Here is a 22258-nt window from a genome sequence, read left to right as displayed (position 1 = left end):
CGGCTCCAGGCAGGACCCAAGGCAGGAAGCAGGGAAACAGCCGGGCCCACCTGTGCGGCGGGGGCAGGGCTGGGTGCAGGTGCGAGCAGGAGGCTGGGAGGGCTGCCAGCTACGTGGCCCTTCTCCCCCCGACTGGGCGCAGCTCACAGGGTGGGAGGCGACTGCTGTCCTGCCGGGCAGGTGCTATCCTGACACTGGACAGCCCTGGAGGCGGCCGGGAGGAGCGGCAGGGGGCTCCCCTTAGCGCCCCCCACCCGTACAGCTGATGCTGTCACGCAGGGGACAACTCACACTGCCTGAGCCCTCGCCCCTGGAGCGCCACAGGCAGGATGGTGGCGATGGGGAATCCCCGTTGCCACAGCACACGTACGGGCACAGGTCTGTCACCCACCTGTGCACCACGCCCACTCACACCTGTGCGTGTGCCCAAACCTGGCACAAGGTCACACACACCTGTGCACACACCTGAGCAGGCCCTCCCACAGACCGGCGTATACACTCACGCACCTGGGCCGTGGCCCCCTCACCTGTAGCCACGTCCCCACACGCACCCGCGCACGCTCCCCGCGCACCTGGACAGCGCACACGCACCTGGGCCCCCCAGCACTCGCCGCGCCACGCTCACAGGCACAGGCACAGGGGGACGCCCGGCCACACCTGAGGAGCCCTGGGGGCCCCGAGGAGGCGCGTCGGGCAGGGGCGGCCCGGGGACCGCGCGGGGGCGGCGGCCACGCACCGTGAGGCGCCGCGCGGCGTCCACCTCGATCATGCCCCGCAGCAGGCTCTGGCAGTCGGGCGGGATGAAGTGCGGCATGTGGAACACGCCGCGCTTGACCTTCTCCAGCAGCTGCCGCAGGTTGTCGTCGTCGAAGGGCAGTGCCCCCTGCGGGTGGCGGGGGTCAGAGGGCGCAGGTGAGGGGTGGGGGTAGGGGTGGGCGGGGGCACGGGGCAGCGGGCGGGGCCGGTCCTGGCCGGGGAGGGGCGAGGGTGGGGCGGGGCTGGGGGAGGGCGGGGCCGGGGCGGGACCGGGACGAGGGCGGGGGCGGGTCCTGGCCGGGGAGGGGCGAGGGTGGGGCGGGGCCGGGGCGAGGGCGGGGCTGGGGGGAGGGCGGGGCTGGGACGAGGGCGGGTCCTGGCTGGGGCTGAAGGCGGGGCAAGGGTCCTGGCAGGGTGGGGGCGGGGCGAGGGCGGGGCTGGGAAAAGGGCGGGGGCGGGGGCGGGTCCTGGCCGGGGAGGGGCGAGTGGGGCGGGGCTGGGCCAATCCTGGCCAGGGCGGGGCGAGGGTGGGGCTGGGGTGGGGCGAGGGTCCTGGCAGGGTGGGGGCGGGGCGAGGGCGAAGGTGGGGCCGGGCTCACCACCAGCAGGGCGAACAGGATGACGCCGCAGCTCCACACGTCCGCCTTGCGGCCGTCGTACTTCTCCCCCTGCGGAGGGCAGTGTCCGGGCGTTGGCGCGCGCAGAGCCTGGGGTCCCGGGCCTGGGCAGAGGGTCTGGGGGGGTCCGCCCAGGGACGGGCAGCCCAGCTAGGGCTGGAGTGGGCCGGGGGTCTCGCCCAGAGGGGCCGGCCCGTGGGCCCGGGACTGTCTGCGGCTACTCACCCGGATCACCTCCGGGCAGGCGTAGTGGGGGGACCTGAAGGCAAAAGCAGCGGGTTGGGGATAGGCTGGGGACAGAGGCTCAGGACTTGCAACCAGGCCTGGCCACCTGCCCTGCCTGGACCTGCTCCTGCATCCCTGCCCCTGTGCACGGTGGGCCCAGAACCCCACATGGTCCTGCGGGGAGACCACACCAGGCAGCCTGGGAGCCCATGAGGGCCAGGCCCCACGGCCAGAGTGGACACCAGGAGCCCCACGGAAGTGGAGGCCGGTCCCAGCCTTAACCCAGGCAGGTTAGCAGCCCTGGGGCGGGGCAGGCTTCCAGGGGCCTGTCTGCCCTCACCTCGCTGCACCTGCCCTTGGGGTCCACGCCCAGGCCCAGGGGGCCACTACAGCTGTCCAGGCCCCACAGAGCCTGCAGCCGGGAGGGGCCACTCACCCGCAGCTGGTCTCCAGCAGGCTGTCGCCCACCTGCAGCGACGCCATGCCGAAGTCTGCGATCCGGATGTTGTTCTTCTCATCCAGCAGCAGGTTTTCGGGCTTCAGATCCCTGTGGCTGGGGAGGAAGGCCGAGAGGCTGACTTGGGCCCCTCAGGCCAGGGAGACCCCTGCCCAGGGCCGTACCCCTCCCCAAACTCCAACTCACACAGCTGGCCACTGGCAGCCCAGCCTGGTGATGTCATAGGCAGCCAATCAGAAGGTGCCTGCCTGGCCTCTGGACCTGGTCCTTGGGCCAGCTTCCTGGTTGCCCCCGGCCACCCCCAGGGGCTCCTGCTCCCACCACACCTGCTCTGGTGGAGGAAGACCCCACAGGCCCAGCCGGACCCCTGTAAATGCCAAGGAGCGTCCCACAGCCCTTGGGTGGGCACCTGGCAAAACCTTCCTGAGGCCCCTGGAGGGTTGGCAAAGGGTGCACTGCCCACCCCAGGGGACAGGCACTGACGGGCACCCGGGGGGACAGGGCACCGGGGGCAGGGCTCGCACCATATGGAGTGGCTGTGGCAGAAGTCCAGCGCCGAGATGATCTGCCGGAAGAACTTGCGAGCCTCTTTGGGAGTCAGCCTTCCCTTCTTCACCAGGTAGTCAAAGAGCTCCCCGCCGGAAACGTGTTCTAGCACCAGGTATCTGCAGGAGACAGGCAGGCGTCACTGTGCCCAGCTGTGCTGCCGGCCACCTCCCGCCCAGGGCTCACGCTGCAGCCTCCATCCCGCCCTGGGGGCCCCAGAGGAGCCCTGGCAGCTGGAGTCTCAGAGCAGGGTGGACCTCAAGTGGCCGAGGCTCCTAGGTGACCTCCTGACGGGGTCTTGGAAGACAGGCGTTTGCAGAGACCCTGGGGGAGGCGGGGCTGGACTAGGGCAGGTCAGTGGCTGGGGACAGCCTTGGCTCTCCAGCTGAGTGTGGCTGGTGCCCTGGGGCCAAGGGTGGGCATCGTCCCGGCAGCCTCAGGACACAGCCTGGTCTGTAAAGCAAGATCCTCACACCTTCTGGGCCCCAGGCCTGGGCGCGGACGCTGCTGGGCATGGAGGACCGGGGCCCCACGGGGCTGCCATGCAGGGGGCCATGGCGGGAGGTGGGGTGCAGTGTGGCAGGGGCACCGGGGTCAGGGAGAGGAGGTGTCTGTTTCCGGCGGGGTGACAGGGTGCCCGGTGGTGCCTCCCCACGGTGCCCTGTGCTCCCCCCCCAGCTGCACGCGACAAGCATACTGCAGCCTCTCTGCCCTGGTGGGGTCTGGCCAGGTGGGGGCCTTGACACTTGGGGCAGCTGTGGGGGCAGAGACGGGCCCCCGGCGGGATTCTGGGCAGGAGGGGCCAGGGCTCAGCGCAGCCCAAAGGGGGCCCTGCAGGGTGCTGTGCCCATCAGGCCCCAGCTCCTTCCTGATCCATCCCAGGCCTTTGCCAGCCATGCCCACCCGCCTGCGCCCATCTCTGCCCTCCAAGGAGCCTCCCCAGCTCGGGGCCGCCACGCTGCAGTCACCGCATGCTGTCCCCGCGTGTCACACAGCAGCGAAGAAGTGACTGGTCCCGCACTGCTGTGTGGAGGGTGCCTGTCCCGGCCTTTGTCCCCACCCCAGACTCACAGGACAGCACCAGGACACCTTGAGCTGGGCCGCTGGGCCGCAGAGCCCAGGAGCAGAGGAGGTGCGGGTGCTGACCCCTGCCCTGACCCGCCGCCACGGCCCCCCAGGCCCACAGTGACAAGGACGGTGGCCTGCCCCCCATCCTTCATCTTCCTCGCACGCTGTGTGCTGGGAGCTGGGCCTTGGCGCCACACTGGCCCCACAGAGGTGGGGAGGCTGAGGCCCAGGAGGCCGAGCTGCTTGCCGGGGGCAGCTGGGGGTCGGGCCTGGCTGGGTCCTCAGGCAGAGCCCAGGTAGAGGTCCCAGGGGCTGGCAGCAGCCCCTGCACCCCCCTCCCCCTGCCCCCATCGAGGGCCCTGCCTGGCCAGTGACTGCTGGGCCCCCGCCCGGGCAGGGGCAGATTTCCACTGGGCCTGCAGCCTCAGGGGCGCAGGGCCCAGGCTGGGGCGGGGCGCAGTGGGAGGGGAGGGCCAGGTGCTCCTGCCCCTTGACCCCAGGCCCCCAGCCCCAGGAAGCCTGTGCCCTTGCGGGCCTCCAGCCAGTGGCTCTGCGAGCTCCCACAGAGCTGGCCACGGGCCTGGTCCAGGAGCAGGGCCCGCCGCGGCCCGGGCTGAGACCGCCACCTCTCAGTGGCACCGCAGACGCACTCCCCAGCCCTGCCAGTGGGGCCGCGACCCCCCGCCCCTGCTGCGGCCCCCTTGCCCGCCACGCCCCCTGCCTCCCCGGCTCTCCAGACCCAGCAATACCTACAAATATTTTTTGTTTTCATAAACGTCGTGCAGCTTCAGGACGTGCGGGTGCTCGATGAGCTTCAGGATGGCGATCTCCCGCTCCACCTGGCAGGGACCAGAGCGTCAGCGGGCGGGGCCGGCGTGCGACCTCCCGCCCTCACCGCTCCGCCGGGGGCTGCGTGTGCGGCCGCTCGGCTGGTGGGGCAGGCAGGGGTGTGAGGGCTGGGGGGCCGCAGGGGGAGCTAGGTCAGCCGGCACCAGCCCTGGTTGAGGCCCCCCAGCGCTGGGCAGACGGCAGGCCGGGTGCCCGAGCCGCCCTCCTCACTGGGGCCCAGGACAGCCACCGGCAGCCACCGGCCCTCCTCAGTCTGGGGGCTGCCGTCCTTGAGACTGAGGAGGGCCGGCGGCTGTCCTGGGCCCACGGGCTGCCCCTGCACCAGCTGCCCGGGAGCCTGGGCTCAGTCCCTCCTCACTGTGGGAAGCCCAGGAGAAGGGGCCTGTGCAGACCCCTGAGGAAGGGCGGACAGGCTTGTGCCCTGCATGCGCGTCGGGCTCCGTGTGCAGAGTGTGGCCCCCACAGGCCTGCGGCTGGCACTGCCCCCCCAGGGAGGGGCAGGAGGGGCCCAGAGGGCGGCCCCCTGCCCCGCCCCGCCTGCCTCCTTCCTCGCCCAGTCCTGCTTCTGAACTGGGGCGCAGGGCAGGTGAGCAGCCGTGCCCATGGCGGGTGCCCGTGGGGACACAGGCCGGCTTGGGAGCCCTCCCCCTCCCACCAGGGCACGGGCACCTGCACCCGTGGGTAGGGCCCCCTTTCCACACTGTTCCATGGGCCCCCTGGAGCCCAGCTCCTCCTCAGGGCAGGGTCAGAACCTGCCTCTCCCTGGGTCCCCGTTCAGCCGTCTGACCTACCCCTGCCCCCGTGGCCCCCATGGCTGGGTCCTTACAGACCTAACTGGCTCTCCCTCCCATCCCCCGCTGCTCCTGCCCACCCAGGCAGCCCCAGCCCTGCGCCTGGGGGAGAGGGGATGAGCCACAGCCTCTGGTGACGGGGCCCCCACATGCCACACCCCCGCCGGGTCCCAGCCGACTCAGGCCTGCGTGGTCCGGGAGCTGGGTACTGCCCTGCTTGAGGGTCGGGATGCCCTGGGAAGCCCCCACCCCCTGACAGGCTGCGTGGCCCTCAGCTGCCTCCACTGCATGGGGACTGCCCGGTCCCCAATGGTGACCATATCCCGTGAGGCCAGCTGAGGCCAGGCCCCCAGCGGAGGAGGAGGGCAGGGTCCCTGCCTGGCCTGACGGGGGGGGGCTCCCTCTGTTCTAACTGGGGGAACTGGCTGCTGGCCTCTCCCTTGTCCCCTGTCCCCAGCCAGGGGCCGCTGCTGCATGGAGGCAGGAAGGAAGCAGGCGGGTGGGGTGAGGGACCGCCGTGGGGCGGCCCAGGAGCAGGATCCTCCCTCCCCCAGAGCCCACGTGACAGGGTGGCGGGTCCCCCGAGGCCCCGTCCTCCCCGCTGGCTGGGCGGCGTCTCACCTTCATCAGCACAGACTCGCTGAGCTTCTCGCGGTTGACAATCTTGATGGCCACCTTCTGGCAGGTGACACAGTGGATCCCAAGCTTCACCAGCCCTGCGGGAGGGAGGCCGTGGCTCAGACCCCCCTGACCGTGGCGGTGCCCACCCCGCAGAGCTGCCCTGCCTGGGGGCTCCACCTCTCGGCCTGGCTGGACCCCACCCCAGCCCAGCCCGGCCGCTGCCCCCGGCCCTTGGTCACTGTCGGGGCAGCTCAGGGCCACCTGCCCCCGACGTCTTCCTCCCAAGATCAGCCCTTTGGCCTCCTCGTGCCCCTCCCCCGGCCTTCAGGACCCCCGGCCGGGGAGCCAGGGCCACCGCCTGCCTCGCTCCTGCCCCGTCCCAGCAGGCTGTCCCCACAGTCCCGTCCAAGACCCCCACAGAGATGCAGAGAGAGATGCCCCTGCCTTCCGTCCCTCAGGGACCTCGGGCCACCACAGCCCGGCTGCCGCTGAAGCCCCACGGGACTGAGCTGTGGCCTCGGCGCTGGGCACCCGCCCGGGGCCTCCCCTCCACGAGGGTCCCAGGTGTGTGGGGAGGTGTCATCGCAGCCTCTGCCCACCGGTGTCACACACGCAGAGCCCGACTGGGAGTTCCGCTCGGCCGCGATGGACGTGGCCCTTCCAGGGGCTCGTCTGTGACGACAGGCGGCCACGCCCGCTCTGCAGGGCCCCAGAGCCACGTCCAACTCCAGGGGTGGCTCTGGGTGGAATCTTGTTGCCGCCACCTAACGGTGACACCGAGCACCTTCCCGCGGTGGCCACGGCTCGGGTTTGCTCTTTGCGTGTTCCCGTCGCACGTTTCCATGCTGGTGTGCACAGCGTGCGTTTCCTCAGCAACCGGCAAGAGCCCTTGGATTTGTCTGGGAGCCGATCCTTCGTCACGAGCATCAGGAACGCGCCCCGCACCCATCACTGGCCGTTAGCTTTGCTCCGCCTCTTGCGTTGTTTGGTTCACTCAGGGCCTGTGTGTCACTCGGTGGCCCGGCCTGCCTCGCCCACGGTCCCGCCGCACCTCCAGCCGCCCGGCCAACCCGCTGAGGGGTGGGCTCCGCCCCTTCCGTCCCGAGGTGGCCCCTGTGTGGGAGACACGGGCTTCCCCGGCGGCAGGAGTCCCTGCCCCACGCAGATGCCCAGGGACGGGCGGCTGGGCTCCTGGGGCCTCTCTCCAGCGGCCTTTGATCCAGCGCGAGGGCCTGCAGGGCCATTCCCGCTCACACGGAGCACGCGGGAGGGGCAGGGAGGCGGTGGGGGGGTGTCCTTCCTCCAGAGTTCAGTGCCGGGTGGCGATGCCCACAGCCCAGCGACACCATCTCTCTGGGACGCCTGCGGCCCCCGCCCAGGGCTGGCACTGACCCTGCACCTCCTCCCCGGGCCCCAGGGCACCCGGCCACGCCAGGAGGCCCCTCCCCAGACAAGAGGCCACCTGCTCCCCAGGTCAGGCGGCGCCGAAGGCAGGATGCAGCCCACATACGCGGGACACAGCAGGAGCACACCCGTCCAGCGAGGGGGAAAGGCGGCATGACCGGAGACGAAAGCCTCACCCCAAGGGGAACAAGCTCCTCAAAACGCGCATGGCGAACTCCCAGGACGGTGCAGCAGAGATGGCAGTGGTTACAAGTCACAACCCGCCGGCCCAGACGGCCCCCAGGAGTGGTCCCCAGATCCCAGGGACAAAGAGCTGGCCCCTTCCCCCCAGGATGTCACCAGTTCAGGACCGGGAGGCAGCACCTGAGGGCAGGTGGGCACTGGGGTGCCAGCTCTGCCGGCGCTTCATTTCAGCAAAACTGGGAGCTCCCAAAATGCTCTCCAGCCGGTGAGCGCGGATCCTCACGGCACAGCGAACGCAGAGAGCCCCCCAGCCTGACGCACGGCCCAGCGGCCACGGAAATGCTTACTGGCCAGCCACAGCAGGAGGACGCAGGACACAGAGCAGCGGGACCCGTGCAGACATGGCGCACGCATGCACGCACACACGTGCACACATGTCCAGCACACACACAATCCAGTGCACACACATACTCATGTCTAGCATGCACACAAATGTGCACACACGTCCAGCGCACACACATGTACACACACTCAGTACACAAACAGTACACACTGAGCACATATACATGCACACAAACACATCCAGCACATGCATCCAGTGCACACACATACACGTGTCTAGTGTATACACATAAACACATACACATCCAGTGCACACACATACACAGTCCACATGCACACACGTCCAGTGCACACACATAAACACATACACATCCAGTGCACACACATACACAGTCCACACGCACATGTCCCGTGTGCACATATCCCATGCACACACACACACCCAGCACACACATCCAGCGCACACACATGTCCACACACTCAGTGCACAAACAATACACAGAGCACATATACGTGCACACAAACATGAGCACATGCATCCAGTGCACACACACACACATGTCCAGTGTGCACATATCCCATGCACACACACACAGCACACACACCCAGTGCACACATAAACACGTTCAGCACATACATGTGTACACAAACACGTCCAGCATGCACACATGTCCAGTGCACACATACACACATCCAGTACACACACGTACACACATATCCAGTGCACACACGTGCATACACATGTTTAGCACACATGCACGTGTACATGCACGTGCACAAACTTCCAGACACATGCACATCCAGTGCACACACATGCACACCCTTCGGTGACGGGAGCCAAGCGTTCCCGTGGGGCAACGTGGTCCTGCTTCCAGAACAGGAAAGGAAGGGGGTAGCGAAGCTGGAGGGAGGCCGGGCGTGGTGGCGCCTGCGGTCCCAGCTACTCGGGAGGCCGAGGCAGGAGGGTGGCTTGAGCCCAGGAGTTGGAGGTTGCTGTGAGCTATGGGGACACCCCTGCACTCCAGCCAGGTGACAGAGCGAGACTCTGTCTCAAAAAAAAAAAAAAAAAAAAAAAGGCTAGCAGGAGCCTGAGAGCGGCCCTGGGCCAACTTTCCAGAAGCTAAATAGTAAAATGAAGGTGCTGTTCCCTGTGACCCCAGCCGTGCCGGCCAAAGCCTCTGGGCACCACCCATGCCAGGTGTGGTTCTGGGCGGGGCCTGCTTTACCCCCACCTCACAGATGAGAAACTGGGGTCACACCGCCCAGTGGCACGCACAACTCAGATGCTGGCAGACGACAGGCCGGGAGCAAGGTGTCCCCGAGAGCCCAGCGGCCTTCTGGGGGAGGTCAGTGGACGGAAACACGGCCTTGGGCTGGGCCTGGGGCTGCAGGGGGCAGGAGGCCTCCCGCCCCGCCTGAGCGCCCTGGCCTGGCGTCCCTAGCCCACCCTCCCTGCACTATCTGGCAGCAGCTTGCGACGCCAAGGCCCAGGGCCCCCCGCCCCCGGGCAGTGCCCGCACCTGTGCCAACGCACCTCCAGGCACACGCCGCCCCTCTGTCCCGGCCACCCTGCCCTTGCTGGGGGTCCCGAGGCGCATCCTGAGGGCCCTGCACCCAGGCCCTCTCTGCCGCCTCCCACGTGGCTGCTGCTCCCTCTGCTGACCCCGCGGCCAGTGACCGCCCTCCTCGAGGACTGTGCCCCGAGACCCAGCCCCACCCAGAGAGGACACAGGCGCGGCCCCTCATCAGCCACCTCCCTCCAGGCCTCACAGAGGCTCCGTGAGCTCCCAGCACCCAGGGCCTCCCCAGCCCACCCCGGCCGCCCTCTCACAGATCCAGAACCGGCTCCCCCGGGAGGTAGCCAGCGCCCCCATCTGCGTGTCCTGCCTCCTCCCGTCGGAAAGGACAAAGTGACAACCTGGCTGAACGGCCCCGGCCTTCCCCGGGCAGGGCCGTCTCGGGCATCTGCCCCACACAGCCCGAAAGCCCAGCACCACCACACGCGTGGAGCTGCCAGTGTCCTGCCGTCCCCAGCAGACGGGAGCCACAGCCAGGGTCCCCGAGGGCACTGCACCCCCGGGGCAGGAGTGCCCGGCGGCCCTGCAGTCAGGAGCAGCTCGGCACAGGGCAAGCCCGGGCAGCGGGGCCCAGCTCAGCACCACCCTGGGGCACACGCCCTGCACCCCACACGGCACCGGACGGTCACGGGCCCTGCCTCACGGAGCCAGGCGAAGGGATGTGCGTGGGTCTCAGCACGCGGCCACCAGACACTGACCAGGCAGGCAGTGACCGTTGTAGTGACGGTAGGAGCAGCCTGTCACCACAAGGCCCCAGCCCTGCACACGGGCTGGTGGGGGGTGGAGACCCAGCCCCAGAGCCCCTCAGCCCCACCCCGTTCACCAGGCGCCCCTGACTCAGTTGCTCTCACGGCTGCACCCCTGCCAGGAGTGGGCTCCAGAGGCCTGAGGTCCACCCAGGAGCAGGCGGCCCGGAGCCGCTGCTGTGCGCCCCCGGCTCACAGCCCTGCCCCTGCTGGGGTCTCTCCTCCTGCCAAAGGGCCACCTGGGGACCCCGTCCCCTCACCCTAAACAGGGCGAGCTCCAAGAGAAAAGGGAGGTGACTCATCGCAGCGAGGAGGACAAGGACAGGGCGGAGGTGACAGGGTTGCGGTCGGGGGCTCTGCAGACCCAGGGCCGCTGTCCCTGGTGCTGAACTTGGCCTGGGGCCCACGGAAGAGCCGGGCGGCTGTGCCAGGCCTGGCAGCCGGCTGGTCTGTGGCACCGGCGGGGTCGCGGCGCCCTCCCCTGCGGGTTCCGGGGGGCTAGACCCACCGCAGGCAGATGCGCCAACATACCCGGCTCCCACCCGCCAGCTCCTGTGGGCCGAGCTCTGGCAGCTCCTCAGAGACCAGTGTGGGGCCCCCTCTGCCCCCAGAGCGCCGAGGGTCACTTGTGCCCAGAGGGAGCAGACCTCATCCTGGGCCGGGGGCTCTCCGGGGGCCAGCTCTGCCCTCCGTGACCCATTCCCTGGACATCCTTGTCGTGGGGGCGCTGCGCTCCTAGGTGTGTGCCGGGCGCCCGTTCCCTGGGGACAGGAGGGAGCCGCCCCCAGCCCCAGCTCTCCGGAAAATGGATCCACAACGCTGGACGCCCCAGAGCCCGACCTGTCCCCCCGGCTGGGCCGCCCACAGCTGGCAGCGCTGGACGCCCTGGGGGCAGCTGGGGCCGGGCAGCGTCGGTCCCCTCCGTGGGCTTCCCCAGCGCGGAGCAGACACCGGCTCAGCCGTGGCTCAGCCGTGGCTCTGTGGGTGCTCTCGGCCGCTCCCGGCAACCTCACGGTCACTGCCTCTGGTCCCGTCCCCACACGCAGACCACGGCCCCACACCCAGGCCGGGCCTCCAGAGCTCAACCGTGCTCTGGAGGGTATCGGTGGCGGGCGAGAGCACACACGTGGTTCGGAGCAAAGGGAAGAAGGCGGGACGGTGTTCTGGGTTCGAGGTGCCGGGGCAGGCGGCCAGCGGTCCGGTCCGCAGGGCCAGCGGGGCCCACGTGGGCCTCCCAGGGCCGCTGACCCTGGGCTGAGGCCTGGGGGCAGGTCTGGGGGCGTGGCCAGCAGGAGGGGGGAGGCAGAGGCCCTGCTGGGGACAGTGTGCGTGTGCAGGGCCGTCCTGGCAGCGTCTGTCCCCTCTGTGCCTGGTGCTCTGGACCGCAGTACACACGGCACACAGCGGCCTCTGAGGCCTGTCCCCCGGTGCCACCCCATGGTGGACCGTGGACCCAGGAAACGTGGCAGGGAGGATGGGGCAGGCCACAGAGAACCCTAAGCTTCCTCCTGGGCGCCGAGGAACCCAGCTGCCACGTCGAGCCCATGTGGGGCGGGGCCGCAGCCCCCAGCCCATCCAGCCTGTGGCCGCGGCCACCCCCACACTAGACTGGAGCCGGCTGGCGGGTTTGGTTCCCAGGCTGGGGCACCCCCACCCTGAGGGGACCGCGTCCCCTCTGTAGCACCTGGCCCTGCTCTTCCTGCCCCAGCAGCCTCCTCTTCAGGGGACACCAATCCCGCCCCCGCCGGCAAGGGCGAGCACCGGTGCAGGGCAGAAGGAGGCCCAGCACCGGCTCCGACACACGTCCTGCCGCCTGTCCGCCCACCAGTGCCAGGCGCAGCGGGGGGGGGGGGGTGGGGGACGGCTCGTGTCTCTCGGGAGACGACTGTTCACGCTCGGAAAAGGAACCTCTCAAATTAAATTAATTAAGCCCCGAAATACTTCACAGGCGCTTCAGACGCTCACGCCTCTGCCTCGTTCCCGCCCTCCCCGCCCGGCACCCAAATACAAGGGGCTGCCTGCTGCTCGGGGGGACCCCTCCTGGGCTGGGCTGGGCCGGCCCCGAGCCCCTCCCGGGGGCTGCGCCCTGTCTCCAGCCGGCGACGGAGAGTGAGGCTCGGCTGGGCCTGGCTGCCCTCCTGGGGCGACACCAGCCCAGGGGGCTCCTAAGACCCTCTCCTGCCGTGGGAAAGACTAGACAAGGACCCCCACCCCGCAGCCCTGGCACCTACACCTGCTCCCGCCCCTCCAAGGGGTGGCCTGGGATGGCGCCCAGGAAGAGGCCCAGCAGGAGCCACAGCAGCATGGGGTCCCCCGAAACTGTCAGGCAGTCACACAAGTGCTTCCAGGTCCCCCAAAACCCACAGTCACATGAGTGCTTCCGGCCCCCCCCAAACTGGCAGGCAATGGCACGTGTGCCTCTAGGGCCCCCAAAACCCACAGGCAATGGCGCGTATGTGGCCAGGCACGGTGGCTCACACCTGTAATCCCAGCACTCTGGGAGGCCAAGGCGGGTGGATCGCTTGAGCTCAGGAGTTCGAGACCAGCCTGACCAAGAGCGAGACCCCGTCTCTACTAAAAATAGAAATAAATTATCTGGACAACTAAAATATATATAGAAAAAATTATCTGGGCATGGTGGCGCATGCCTGTAGTCCCAGCTACTCGGGAGGCTGAGGCAGGAGGATTGCTTGAGCCCAGGAGTTTGAGGTTGCTGTGAGCTAGGCTGACGCCACGGCACTCACTCTAGCCCGGGCAACAGAGTGAGACTCTGTCTCAAAACATAAAAAAAACCCAAAACAAATGGCGTGTGTGCTTCCGGGTCTCCCCCAAACCCGTAGGCAATGGCACATGTGCTCCCAGGGCCCCCCTGTCTTGCACTCAATGGGAAGGTGCTGACAGAAGCCACCACCAGCCCTGTGGTCACGATTTACCCGTCAGCACCCACCAGAAGGCCGGGGGAGGCCCCCTAGGGACACAGGCCCCTCCCCGAGACGCTGGCACTCATGGGCACCAGCCTGGCCCAGAGCCAAGGGGGGAGGAGCCCCGAGGTGTCTGCTGAGCAGGAGCCGGAGGGCGAGGGCAACCCGGGGGGGCTGCAGGGAGGAGGGGTCCCAAGAGGATGTCCTTGGCCCAGGTGACGGGGAGGAGGCCGGGCTGGTGGAGTTCTGGGGGCCGAGACAGGTGTGGGGGCCCCGGGAGGTCCAGGCAGGGTCTGCGTGGAGTGGCTGGCAGAGCCCCGCCAGGTGCGACCCTCGGGTTTGCCTCGCGTGGCCCACCCTCCGCAGAGAGAGGGTGCCTGCGGGGACGAGAAACCTCACAACCTTCCAGAACCCTCTGGAAGAGGCAGGCGGGGGGCAGGGACAGGGGCTGCAACACTTGAGAGCACCCACCTCCCACAGCGGGAGCACCCACCGTGGGAGCAGTCAGCGTGGGAGCACCCACCACCCACCGCGGGAGCACCCACCACCCACCGTGGGAGCACCCACCGCAGGAGCACTCAGTGCGGGAGCACTCACCGTGGGAGCACTCACCACGGGAGCACTCACCACGGGAGCACTCACTGCGGGAGCACTCAGCACAGGAGCACCCACCACCCACTGCGGGAGCACCCACCGCAGGCGCACTCAGCACGGGAGCACTCAGCACCCACCACCCACCGCGGGAGCACTCAGCACCCACCACCCAGCGCGGGAGCACCCAGCGTGGGAGCACTCACCGTGGGAGCACCCAGCGCGGGAGCACCCAGCACCCACTGCGGGAGCACCCAGCGCTGGAGCACTCACCATGGGAGCACTCACCGCGGGAGCACCCAGCGCGGGAGCACTCACCATGGGAGCACCCAGTGCAGGAGCACCCAGCACCCACCACGGGAGCACCCACCGCGGGAGCACCCACCACGGGAGCCAGTGCAGGGATGGCCTGAGCCAGCACCTCCTCCCTCTGTGCAAGACAGGGGAACAGCCAGGGACGTGTGCCCATCAGCAGCCCCAGCACACACACGTGTGCACACACAGCCCTGGGCACACGGCTGTTCCCTGAGCCCCACCAGGCAAGGACGTGCCAGGGTGTCAGTGCTTGCTGGGGCTGGAACTGAGCAGCAGCCCCTGACCCGGCACCGGAAGGTCCCACCTGCAGGGTGTTGGGTTCCAAGGCTCTGGTGCAAGGAGGGCTGGGAAAGGCTGACCCCGCGGCACCCCGCGTGGGTGAAGGGCCTGGGACGCACGGGAGCACGGGAGTCTTCTCCGCCGTGTGACCTCCTGGGAAGTCCCCAACAACACAGGCAGCAGACCGGGGAGCCGCGGTCGCAACCGGGGCAAGGGACACAGGGGTCTGGGACAGAGGCTGCCAGAAAGAGAAGGGGACTTGGCAGAACGATGGCGTGTCTGAGCTGGCTTTAAAAGCTGAGCTGTAACCAACAGGTAAAAGGCGTGACACAAAAAGAAAGGCCACTTGGACCTCCTGAGGACATCAGGGGACGCAAACGCAAAGTCTCACAAACGCAGACCGTTCTCGGATGTCACCAGAGAGAACACCCTCCACAGACTGCCAAGCCCTTGACATTCCCAACTCCAGAAAACCGGGTCTCAGGGCAGAGCCGCCAGTGCACGGCCCGGCCCCACTGACGAGGAGGTGACCCGGCACTGCACGATGTCCCCACGCTGACGACTGTGGAAACCTGTGATGTTTGACCTCCAAGCACTGACCGACAGGCCCCCAGGAGCCTGGCCCGGCTAGGAAGGGACAGAAATGCTTCACTTCAGGAAACCAAAGGTAAAAGTCGCGGTTGGGCAGGACCACGGGTGGGACAGAGATGGGTGGGGACAATGAAGTGCTCCTCTGGCAGAGAAGAGACGGTGGCCACTCTAGGGAACAAGTCTGGGGACACGGGGCCTGTCTCACTTTCTGCAGCAGGGTCACCAGGGACTGCCCAGTGGTGGCCGACCAAGGCTCGGACGTGAGCCCCCCAGAAGCATTTGGACCACGGGTGGCTCCGAGAAGTGGCTCTGGGGTGGCCGGGACACAGCGCTGTCACCTGAGTCCTGCAGACCAGGCCAGGGCCCATGACAGGTGCAGCCACGGACAACAGGAGACGCCGAGGCGATTCAGAGAAGGAATCTTGTATCTACAAACCAAGTGAGATACTTGGGCTCGTACCGCCAAGGGCTTTGGGTTTTCTCCCCCACTTCATTTTATTGCATTAATTTTTATTTTATTTTACTAAAGTACTCAACTGGGAATTTTTAAAAAACTCATCTTTCGCCACGGAGAATTTGAGAAGCGTCGTCGTAAATCATGAGTGACTCAGGAGCGCGGAGACAAAGCACCAGGACGAGCCCCAGCACCGCGGGTGACAGCGCCGGACACGGACCCGTGGCCCCTCCCAGTCCCCCGCCTTGCCCGCCAATGGGTGGTCCCCGGCCCTGGCCACTGCAAGGTCCCCGTGTGCCCAACATGGACTGGGGTTCTCACGGGAGCCAACGGTGAACTCTGCTCAGCCCGGTTCCAGGTCCCAGCTAGCAGGGGCGTCCCCAAATCTGCAGAAACTAAGTCACAGGACAGAACTGCCCAGAATACTCGACCGCCCAAGGCTGGGTGCCCCGGGGCTTCCCCGGTGCCCTCCAAGGCGACAGTGGCTGAGGGGAGCCGCAGGCCACGGCCCAGCACCGCTCGCCAGGAGAGCCACCCTGTGGGCACTGCAGTCGACTGCCCGCAGGCCCCGCGAAGGAAGGGGCAGCGCGTGCCGGGGCAGGGCAGGCGGCGCCCTCTCTGCGGAGACTTTAAAAACAAAAATAAAACCGGTTAAAACTGGGTCTACCAGAAAACAGCCTGGCAGTGCCTCAAACGTTAACCAGAATCACCGCGTGACCGGCAGCTCCCGGCCCGGGCATCACAGAGCCGAGCGCAGGGCCCGGCAGGCGCCCACACGGGCGTCCACGGCAACGTCGCTCCCCACGGCCAAGGGCGGGACGACCCCAGTGTGCCTCGGAGGACGACGGATGAAGACGGTGCGGTCCCTGCGTACGATGGGGCGTCACTCAGCCACGACAGGAAGGAGTCCCGACACACGCTACCACACGGAGGACCGTGGGGACGTCACGCGGAGTGGAAGCAGCGGGGGAACAAGAGGCCGCGTGTCGTGAGATTCCATTGGCACAAAATGCCCAGAGCAGGTAAATCCACGGGGTGGAAAGCGGACCAGTGTCCCCCACCGGGGTCGGGGGTGAGTGCCGATGGGGCAGGAATGTCCCCAAGCTGGTCAGAGGCAGGTGGAGGCTGCGAGACTCTCAGAATGTGCTAGATACCCCTGAATCGGGCACTTCCATGGGGCTGAGTTTATGTCATGTGGATTCCATCTCAGTCTAGAACAGACAGGACGGCCAGGCACACGCCTGCGGTCCCAGCACTCTGGGAGGCCGAGGAGGGAGGATCGCCGGACAGGAGTTGGAGGCTGCAGGGAGCTGTGATGACACCACCGCACCCCAGCCTGGCAATGGAACGAGACCCCACCTCAAAAAAACAAAAAACAAAAAAAGAAAACCTGGTCTGCTTTTCGCCGCCACACTGACAATTCTGCACAACACTGGTGACACGGCAACATCCCTCCCCAGACACAGCTGTCCCTGGGTCTGAGCGCTAGGGAAACAAGTGCCGCTCACGCCATGCCAGCCCAGCGCACCGTGCGGTCCCGCACCCTCACACAGACGTGGTCTCTGCGCAGAGTTCATTCCTGGGATCCCAGAAACCTCAGCCCCCCCGAGAGAAGGCAAAGCCCCCAGTGCCCGCCCGGGCACCCGGATGCCCACTCGCTGCCACGCCACCTCCGCCTGACGTCTGTTTGCATTTGGAATTTAACACAACGGGACGATGGGAACTGCGGGGGGCGGGGCACTTTCGGTCAATGCAAATCTTTAGTTTCTCCATATGTGAAATATTGAATATCTTTAAATTTGAAGGTAAATTCTTCCTCTTAAACTAATGAGTATTTGTTTTAGAGCCTCAGAACGGATCAGGAAAGCACAGCTGCCACTCAGTGTCGCACAATTCCCAGCACGTTCCGCTGCACAAAGGAGCGTGCGGGGCAGGCTGTGGCCGCCCGGGTCTCAGGGACAAGCCCCGTGTCCCGTCTGCCCACAGCTCCTCCCGCGCAGCCTGGGGACGCCTCCCAGGAGCTCCTGGCCCGGCACCGCGACGCCCCTGTCGACGGCAGGACGGGCTGTCAGGGCGAGGGGTGCCACAGGCCCCTCCTCTTGGCCCCCCGTTCTGCCCGGGAGGCTGGGACACTGGGCGGAGGCCTCGCAGGGGGCCTGGGCCTGCAAGGCCATCGGGGTCCACGGGGAGCCGGGGCCAGGACCCGGGCGTCGGACAGGGGCAGAGGTCAGCAGAGCTGGGGGCACCAGGGAGAGGTGCCAGCTGGCTGGGAGGAAGGTGGCCACGTGGTCCCATGGTCTTGCCTCTGTGGCACCCCGGTCCCCGGCCCCGCAAGCCCCCCATGCACCTGCTGCTGGTCCTGAGCGGGCTGCAGCCTGGGCTTCCCCGCAAGGCTGTGTCCGCTCCCACGTGGTGACACGAGTAGGCGGGGACTGTGCAGGGTCCCTAGGCAGCTGCGGCTACAGGGCGGGCCTGGGACTCGGCAGGCAGAGCCGGGTCTGGCCTCAGGGCGTGGCCAACGCAGCCCCTCCCTCGCCCACATGCCGGCCAGGCTGGGTTCTCTCTGGGCCCCGGGGGGTGTCCCTGCAGCCAGCGGTCACACAGGTGAGGCCGGGTCCCTGGCCCTTCCCGGTTGAGGCTGGGAGGGGAAAGGTCACCCTCCCGTTGCCCCCGGAGGATGATGCCCAGCTGGTCTCCAAACCCTGAGTGCCTCCTGCCAGGCCCTCTCCGCCCCTCCCTGCCAACCTCCAACTGTCGTCATGGTGACGGAGCAGAAAAGGCAGCTCCCTGCTGGCCCCGCCCCCTCAATGGGCCCTGGCTGAGCCCCTGCCCCAGCCCGCAAGACCCCGGCCTCTGAGACCACCCAGCTCCTGCCCTGCACAAAAGGAGCCCCTGCCCAGGCCCCGGCTGGGCCGACCCCTGACCTGCCTCCCTGCTGGGCCTCCAGGAGGACGGCAGCCCCGCGGGAAGGGGTGGCAGCCCCGGCTCGGCGATGCTGTGCAGGTGACCAGCCCCTCTGCTCCTGCCCCCACATAAACCCCAGAGCACCAGGGCCCGGGCGGGAACCGAAGCGGCACCAACATCGCACACCCGCTGTGTGCCCTCTGCCCTTCCCACGCGTGGACCCGCCAGCCTCAGCTCCACAAGGCCACGCCACGGTGAGCCCCTGGGCTGCGGCAGAGGCCCAGGCTGCGCGGCCGCCGCACGACTGGCACGAGGGCTCCGCTCACGGCTGTTCCTTCCTCTTCTGCGTCTGCAGCCGCCGACGCGCGGCCCAACCCGCCTCCCCCGGATCCGTTCCCGGCCGCCTCTTGCAGCCAAGCGCACGAATTCACAGAGCGAGAACGGGCTGGCCCACCCACACGCACACGCACCCGAAGCCCAAAGCGTCCTGCACCCTGCACGACCCTCCCCCACGGCAGGTGGCGTGAGCTGCCTTCGCCAGGACCCCCACGCGGAATCGTACGGCACGGGCACCGAGCCGCCAAGGCAGACACACATGTGACTCGCCCCGAGCAGGGTGGCAGGCCCGTCCTACGTGTCAACAGCTCTGACCGCGCGATCAGAAAAGCCACCAACACCGCAACTGTCAAAGAGCCAAGGCCATGACAGACGACCAGGCGCCTGTGCCCAGAAGCCCGTCCTGCCCAAGAAGGACGACTGGACACCAGGAGACACCTGTCCCCACCTGCCAGCGTGCCCAGGTGAGGCGGCACCTGGCATGGCACAGGAGGGGCTGGGCTGGACAAGGTCTCAGGATGGTCCAAGAACAGGAGCCGGGCCCCCTACGGCCCCACACGGCCGGGCTCTGAGCACAGTTACCAGGAAGGAGGACGCCAGGCCGGGGGGTCAGGGAGGCTGTGTGGGGGCACCGGAGCAGGGGGCACCAGGCCTCCCTTCTGCAGCCGTGGCAGGGCCACCTCCCAGTGGTGGTGTGGCAGAGCCAGAGTGGGGCCTTGGGGCAGGGGTCTGAGCTGGCCCTGACCGGAGTGGCCACACGTCAGGGTCTGCGGAGAATCTCGCCTGTCAGCTCCAGAGCAGCAGCCTCAGGTGTCACCCCCCGCCCCACCCCCGCCTGAGGACAGGCCCTCAGGTCCCTGCAGGGAGGACGCACCCGGGACCACACAGCTGGCCCGCCACAGGCTTCAGTCGCGGCGACCCCTGGGCCTGGCGGCAGCGGGGCACACTCCCGTGGTCCCCCCACCCTCCCCACCCTCCCCATGCTGCTGCCCTGACCCCACCGTGGCCCCACCATGGCCACCCTTGAGCCCCCCAGGGAGACTGTGGCTTCCCCCCTCCTGGGGGGCTGGGCTGGGCTGGGGGGTATGGAGGTGGATTCTGGGGTCGGAAAGCCTGGCGTGGACACCACGGTGTGACCAGAGGACATGCGGCTGGTGGCAGGGCCCCGACCAGACATGGTCCCGCCTCCCAGGCCACGGTGCTGTGCTGGACAGGGCGGAGGTGGCCGATGGGAACAGCTGAGTCAGAGCTGGGGTCTGCGAGGGCTGGGTGGGACGGAGAGGGGGTGGCGGCCACAGACACCTGCCACGCAGAGCACACACAGGCCTGGGCAGCTCCCTCCGCTCCGCACCTGCCCGCCCTGCCCCCCAGACCCAGGAACGCAGAGGGGTTGCTGTGGTGACAGGTTAGGGAAGCCCCAGGGGGCCCCTGTCGTCCACCTGCAGGCACATACCCAGACCACACACACCCCCCCACACCTGCACACACACCCAGACCTGCACACACCCCCCACACCTGCACACACACCCAGACCTGCACACACAAAGACCTGCACACACACACACCTGCACACACACCCAGACCTGCACACACACACAAAGACCTGCACACACACACACACCTGCACACACACCCAGACCTGCACACACACACAAAGACCTGCACACACACACACCTGCACACACACCCAGACCTGCACACACACACAAAGACCTGCACACACACCCAGACCTGCACACACCCCCCCCACCTGCACACACACCCAGACCTGCACAAAGACCTGCACACACACACACACCTGCACACACACCCAGACCTGCACACACACACAAAGACCTGCACACACACACACACCTGCACACACACCCAGACCTGCACACACACACACCCAGACCTACACACACACACCCAGACCTGCACACACACACCTGCACACACACCTGCACACACACCCAGACCTGCACACACACACACCCAGACCTACACACACACACCCAGACCTGCATACACACACCCGCTCACACACATACACATACACACACACACACACACCCAGACCTGCACACACAGACACAAAGACCTGCACACATGCACACACACCTGCACACTCACACTTGCACACACACACACACACACCTGCACACACACAACACCCAGACGTGTGCACATACGCCGACACAGGCAGAGACCTCTACACACACAGAGACACACACAGGCCCGTAACCCTGCACACACCCCCGCAGGGCGCCCGGCCTTCCCCATCAGGGCCCCAGGCTCCGCCGGAGCTGCAGGCTGAGACCCGGCGTCCTCTCCCAGGGCCCCAGATCCCCAGAAGCACAGCACCAGGGCCTGTGTGCCACACACGCAGCTGTCCTCGCCTCGCTGGCTTCACACGGCCCTGTCTGGCCCATGCCGGGAGCTGGCAGCCTCCGCGGTGTGCGGGGCCCGGGGAACCCCGGCCAGCCAGGCCCCTGGTGTCTGCTGAGGTCTCGGGGCCCAGGGCAGAAAGGGGCTCCCCTGTGTCCTCTTTCTGGGGACACCTCTGCCCCTGCTGCTGGCACGGCCAAGCCCCTCTGCCTGGCCGCGGGGGCCCCTGCCCCACCCGCAGCTGTGGCCCTGGGCAGCCGGGTTCGCCCTGTGTCTGGCCGGCCAGGCCCAGTGGGGGAGGCCGGGCAGAGCCGAGTGGGGGACACTCGGCCGCAGGCGCTGTGTGGCAGGAAGGCACCTGGGGGCCCAGGGCTGGCGGGGCTCAAGCCACAGGGGGCAGAGGCTGAATGCCTGGGGGGCCGGGGGCCCGACCAGGTGGCACCTCGGTGTGGGACCATGGGGAACAGTGCACTGCTGACCAGCACCGGAGTGACCTGACTCAGTTTACTTTCTAAGAAGGTGCCTCTGGCGGCCACACAGGTCTGGAGGCCCTGAGTCATCGGGGCCACACAGCAGCGGTGGGACAGCCCCAGGGGGGACACGGACAGGACGCCACCTCAGGAGCCGGGGACAGTGACCGCCCTGGATGCAGAGGCCAGGACGGCCAGGGCACCACGGGGGCTGCGGGTCACTCGCCCACCCCAGCCTCCTCCCTGGGGACGCAGCCGCTCACGGCCCTGGCCGGGGTCTGTGCAGGGCTGGGTGGGACCCTGCTGCCCCCTTCTCCAGCTGGCTGGAGTGCCGAGCGCCGGCGCAGGAATCCAGGCGAGGCCGGCAGGGCGGAGGGTACGAGCCCCCTGCCCCCCGCGGCACGTGGCGCCCCAGGCAGCGGCCCGGACCCCTCACGAGGGCGAGGCGTTGGGGTCCTGGGCAGCATCCCTGCCCCCCGCCTGGCCGGGCCACTCCCGACCACCAGACGGCCGCGCGCCAGCCGCGGGTGCAGCGTGGATTAGGGACAGAGCCGTCCGACCCGGCGGAGATCCCCGCGGGGGTGAGAACAGAATCCGCTTAGCGGGCAGCAGGGGCGGAGGGGCCGCGATGGAGCCTGCTGCCCCCCCACTTGCTGCCACCCGCCCCCAACATCAGAGCCCGTCCCGGGGGACCCTGCGGCCACGCCAGGGACCAGGGCAGGACGTCCAGCTCCGCTGGCCCTCAGGCTGGCGTCCGGGAAGGGGTGGGCACAAGGCTGGTGGGCGACCTTCTCCCACTCTCCGCAGAGGGGATGTGACGGGACAGTAGGGTCAGCAAGAGGGGAGGC

The 22258-nt window shown here is 67.9% G+C and overlaps 1 protein-coding gene across 1 annotated transcript in view; it reads right to left on the bottom strand.

Annotated features, from left to right (window-relative positions):
* The window catches only part of BRSK2 (BR serine/threonine kinase 2), a 48609-nt gene that overhangs the window by 15655 nt on the left and 10696 nt on the right, over window positions 1-22258 (bottom strand). Inside the window, exons 2-8 of the mRNA XM_045558564.1 lie at window positions 5931-6025; window positions 4423-4508; window positions 2580-2720; window positions 2035-2151; window positions 1599-1632; window positions 1356-1424; window positions 737-883 (exon numbers count right to left, since the gene is read on the bottom strand). Coding sequence (XP_045414520.1) covers window positions 737-883; window positions 1356-1424; window positions 1599-1632; window positions 2035-2151; window positions 2580-2720; window positions 4423-4508; window positions 5931-6025 — 689 coding nt within the window. The remainder of the gene's footprint in view (window positions 1-736; window positions 884-1355; window positions 1425-1598; window positions 1633-2034; window positions 2152-2579; window positions 2721-4422; window positions 4509-5930; window positions 6026-22258) is intronic.

Source organism: Lemur catta, chromosome 7, assembly GCF_020740605.2.
Source record: "Lemur catta isolate mLemCat1 chromosome 7, mLemCat1.pri, whole genome shotgun sequence".
NCBI classification, from domain to species: domain Eukaryota; kingdom Metazoa; phylum Chordata; class Mammalia; order Primates; family Lemuridae; genus Lemur; species Lemur catta.
Note: the sequence above shows the minus strand (reverse complement) of the source record. Positions and strands in the feature narration are given on the sequence as shown.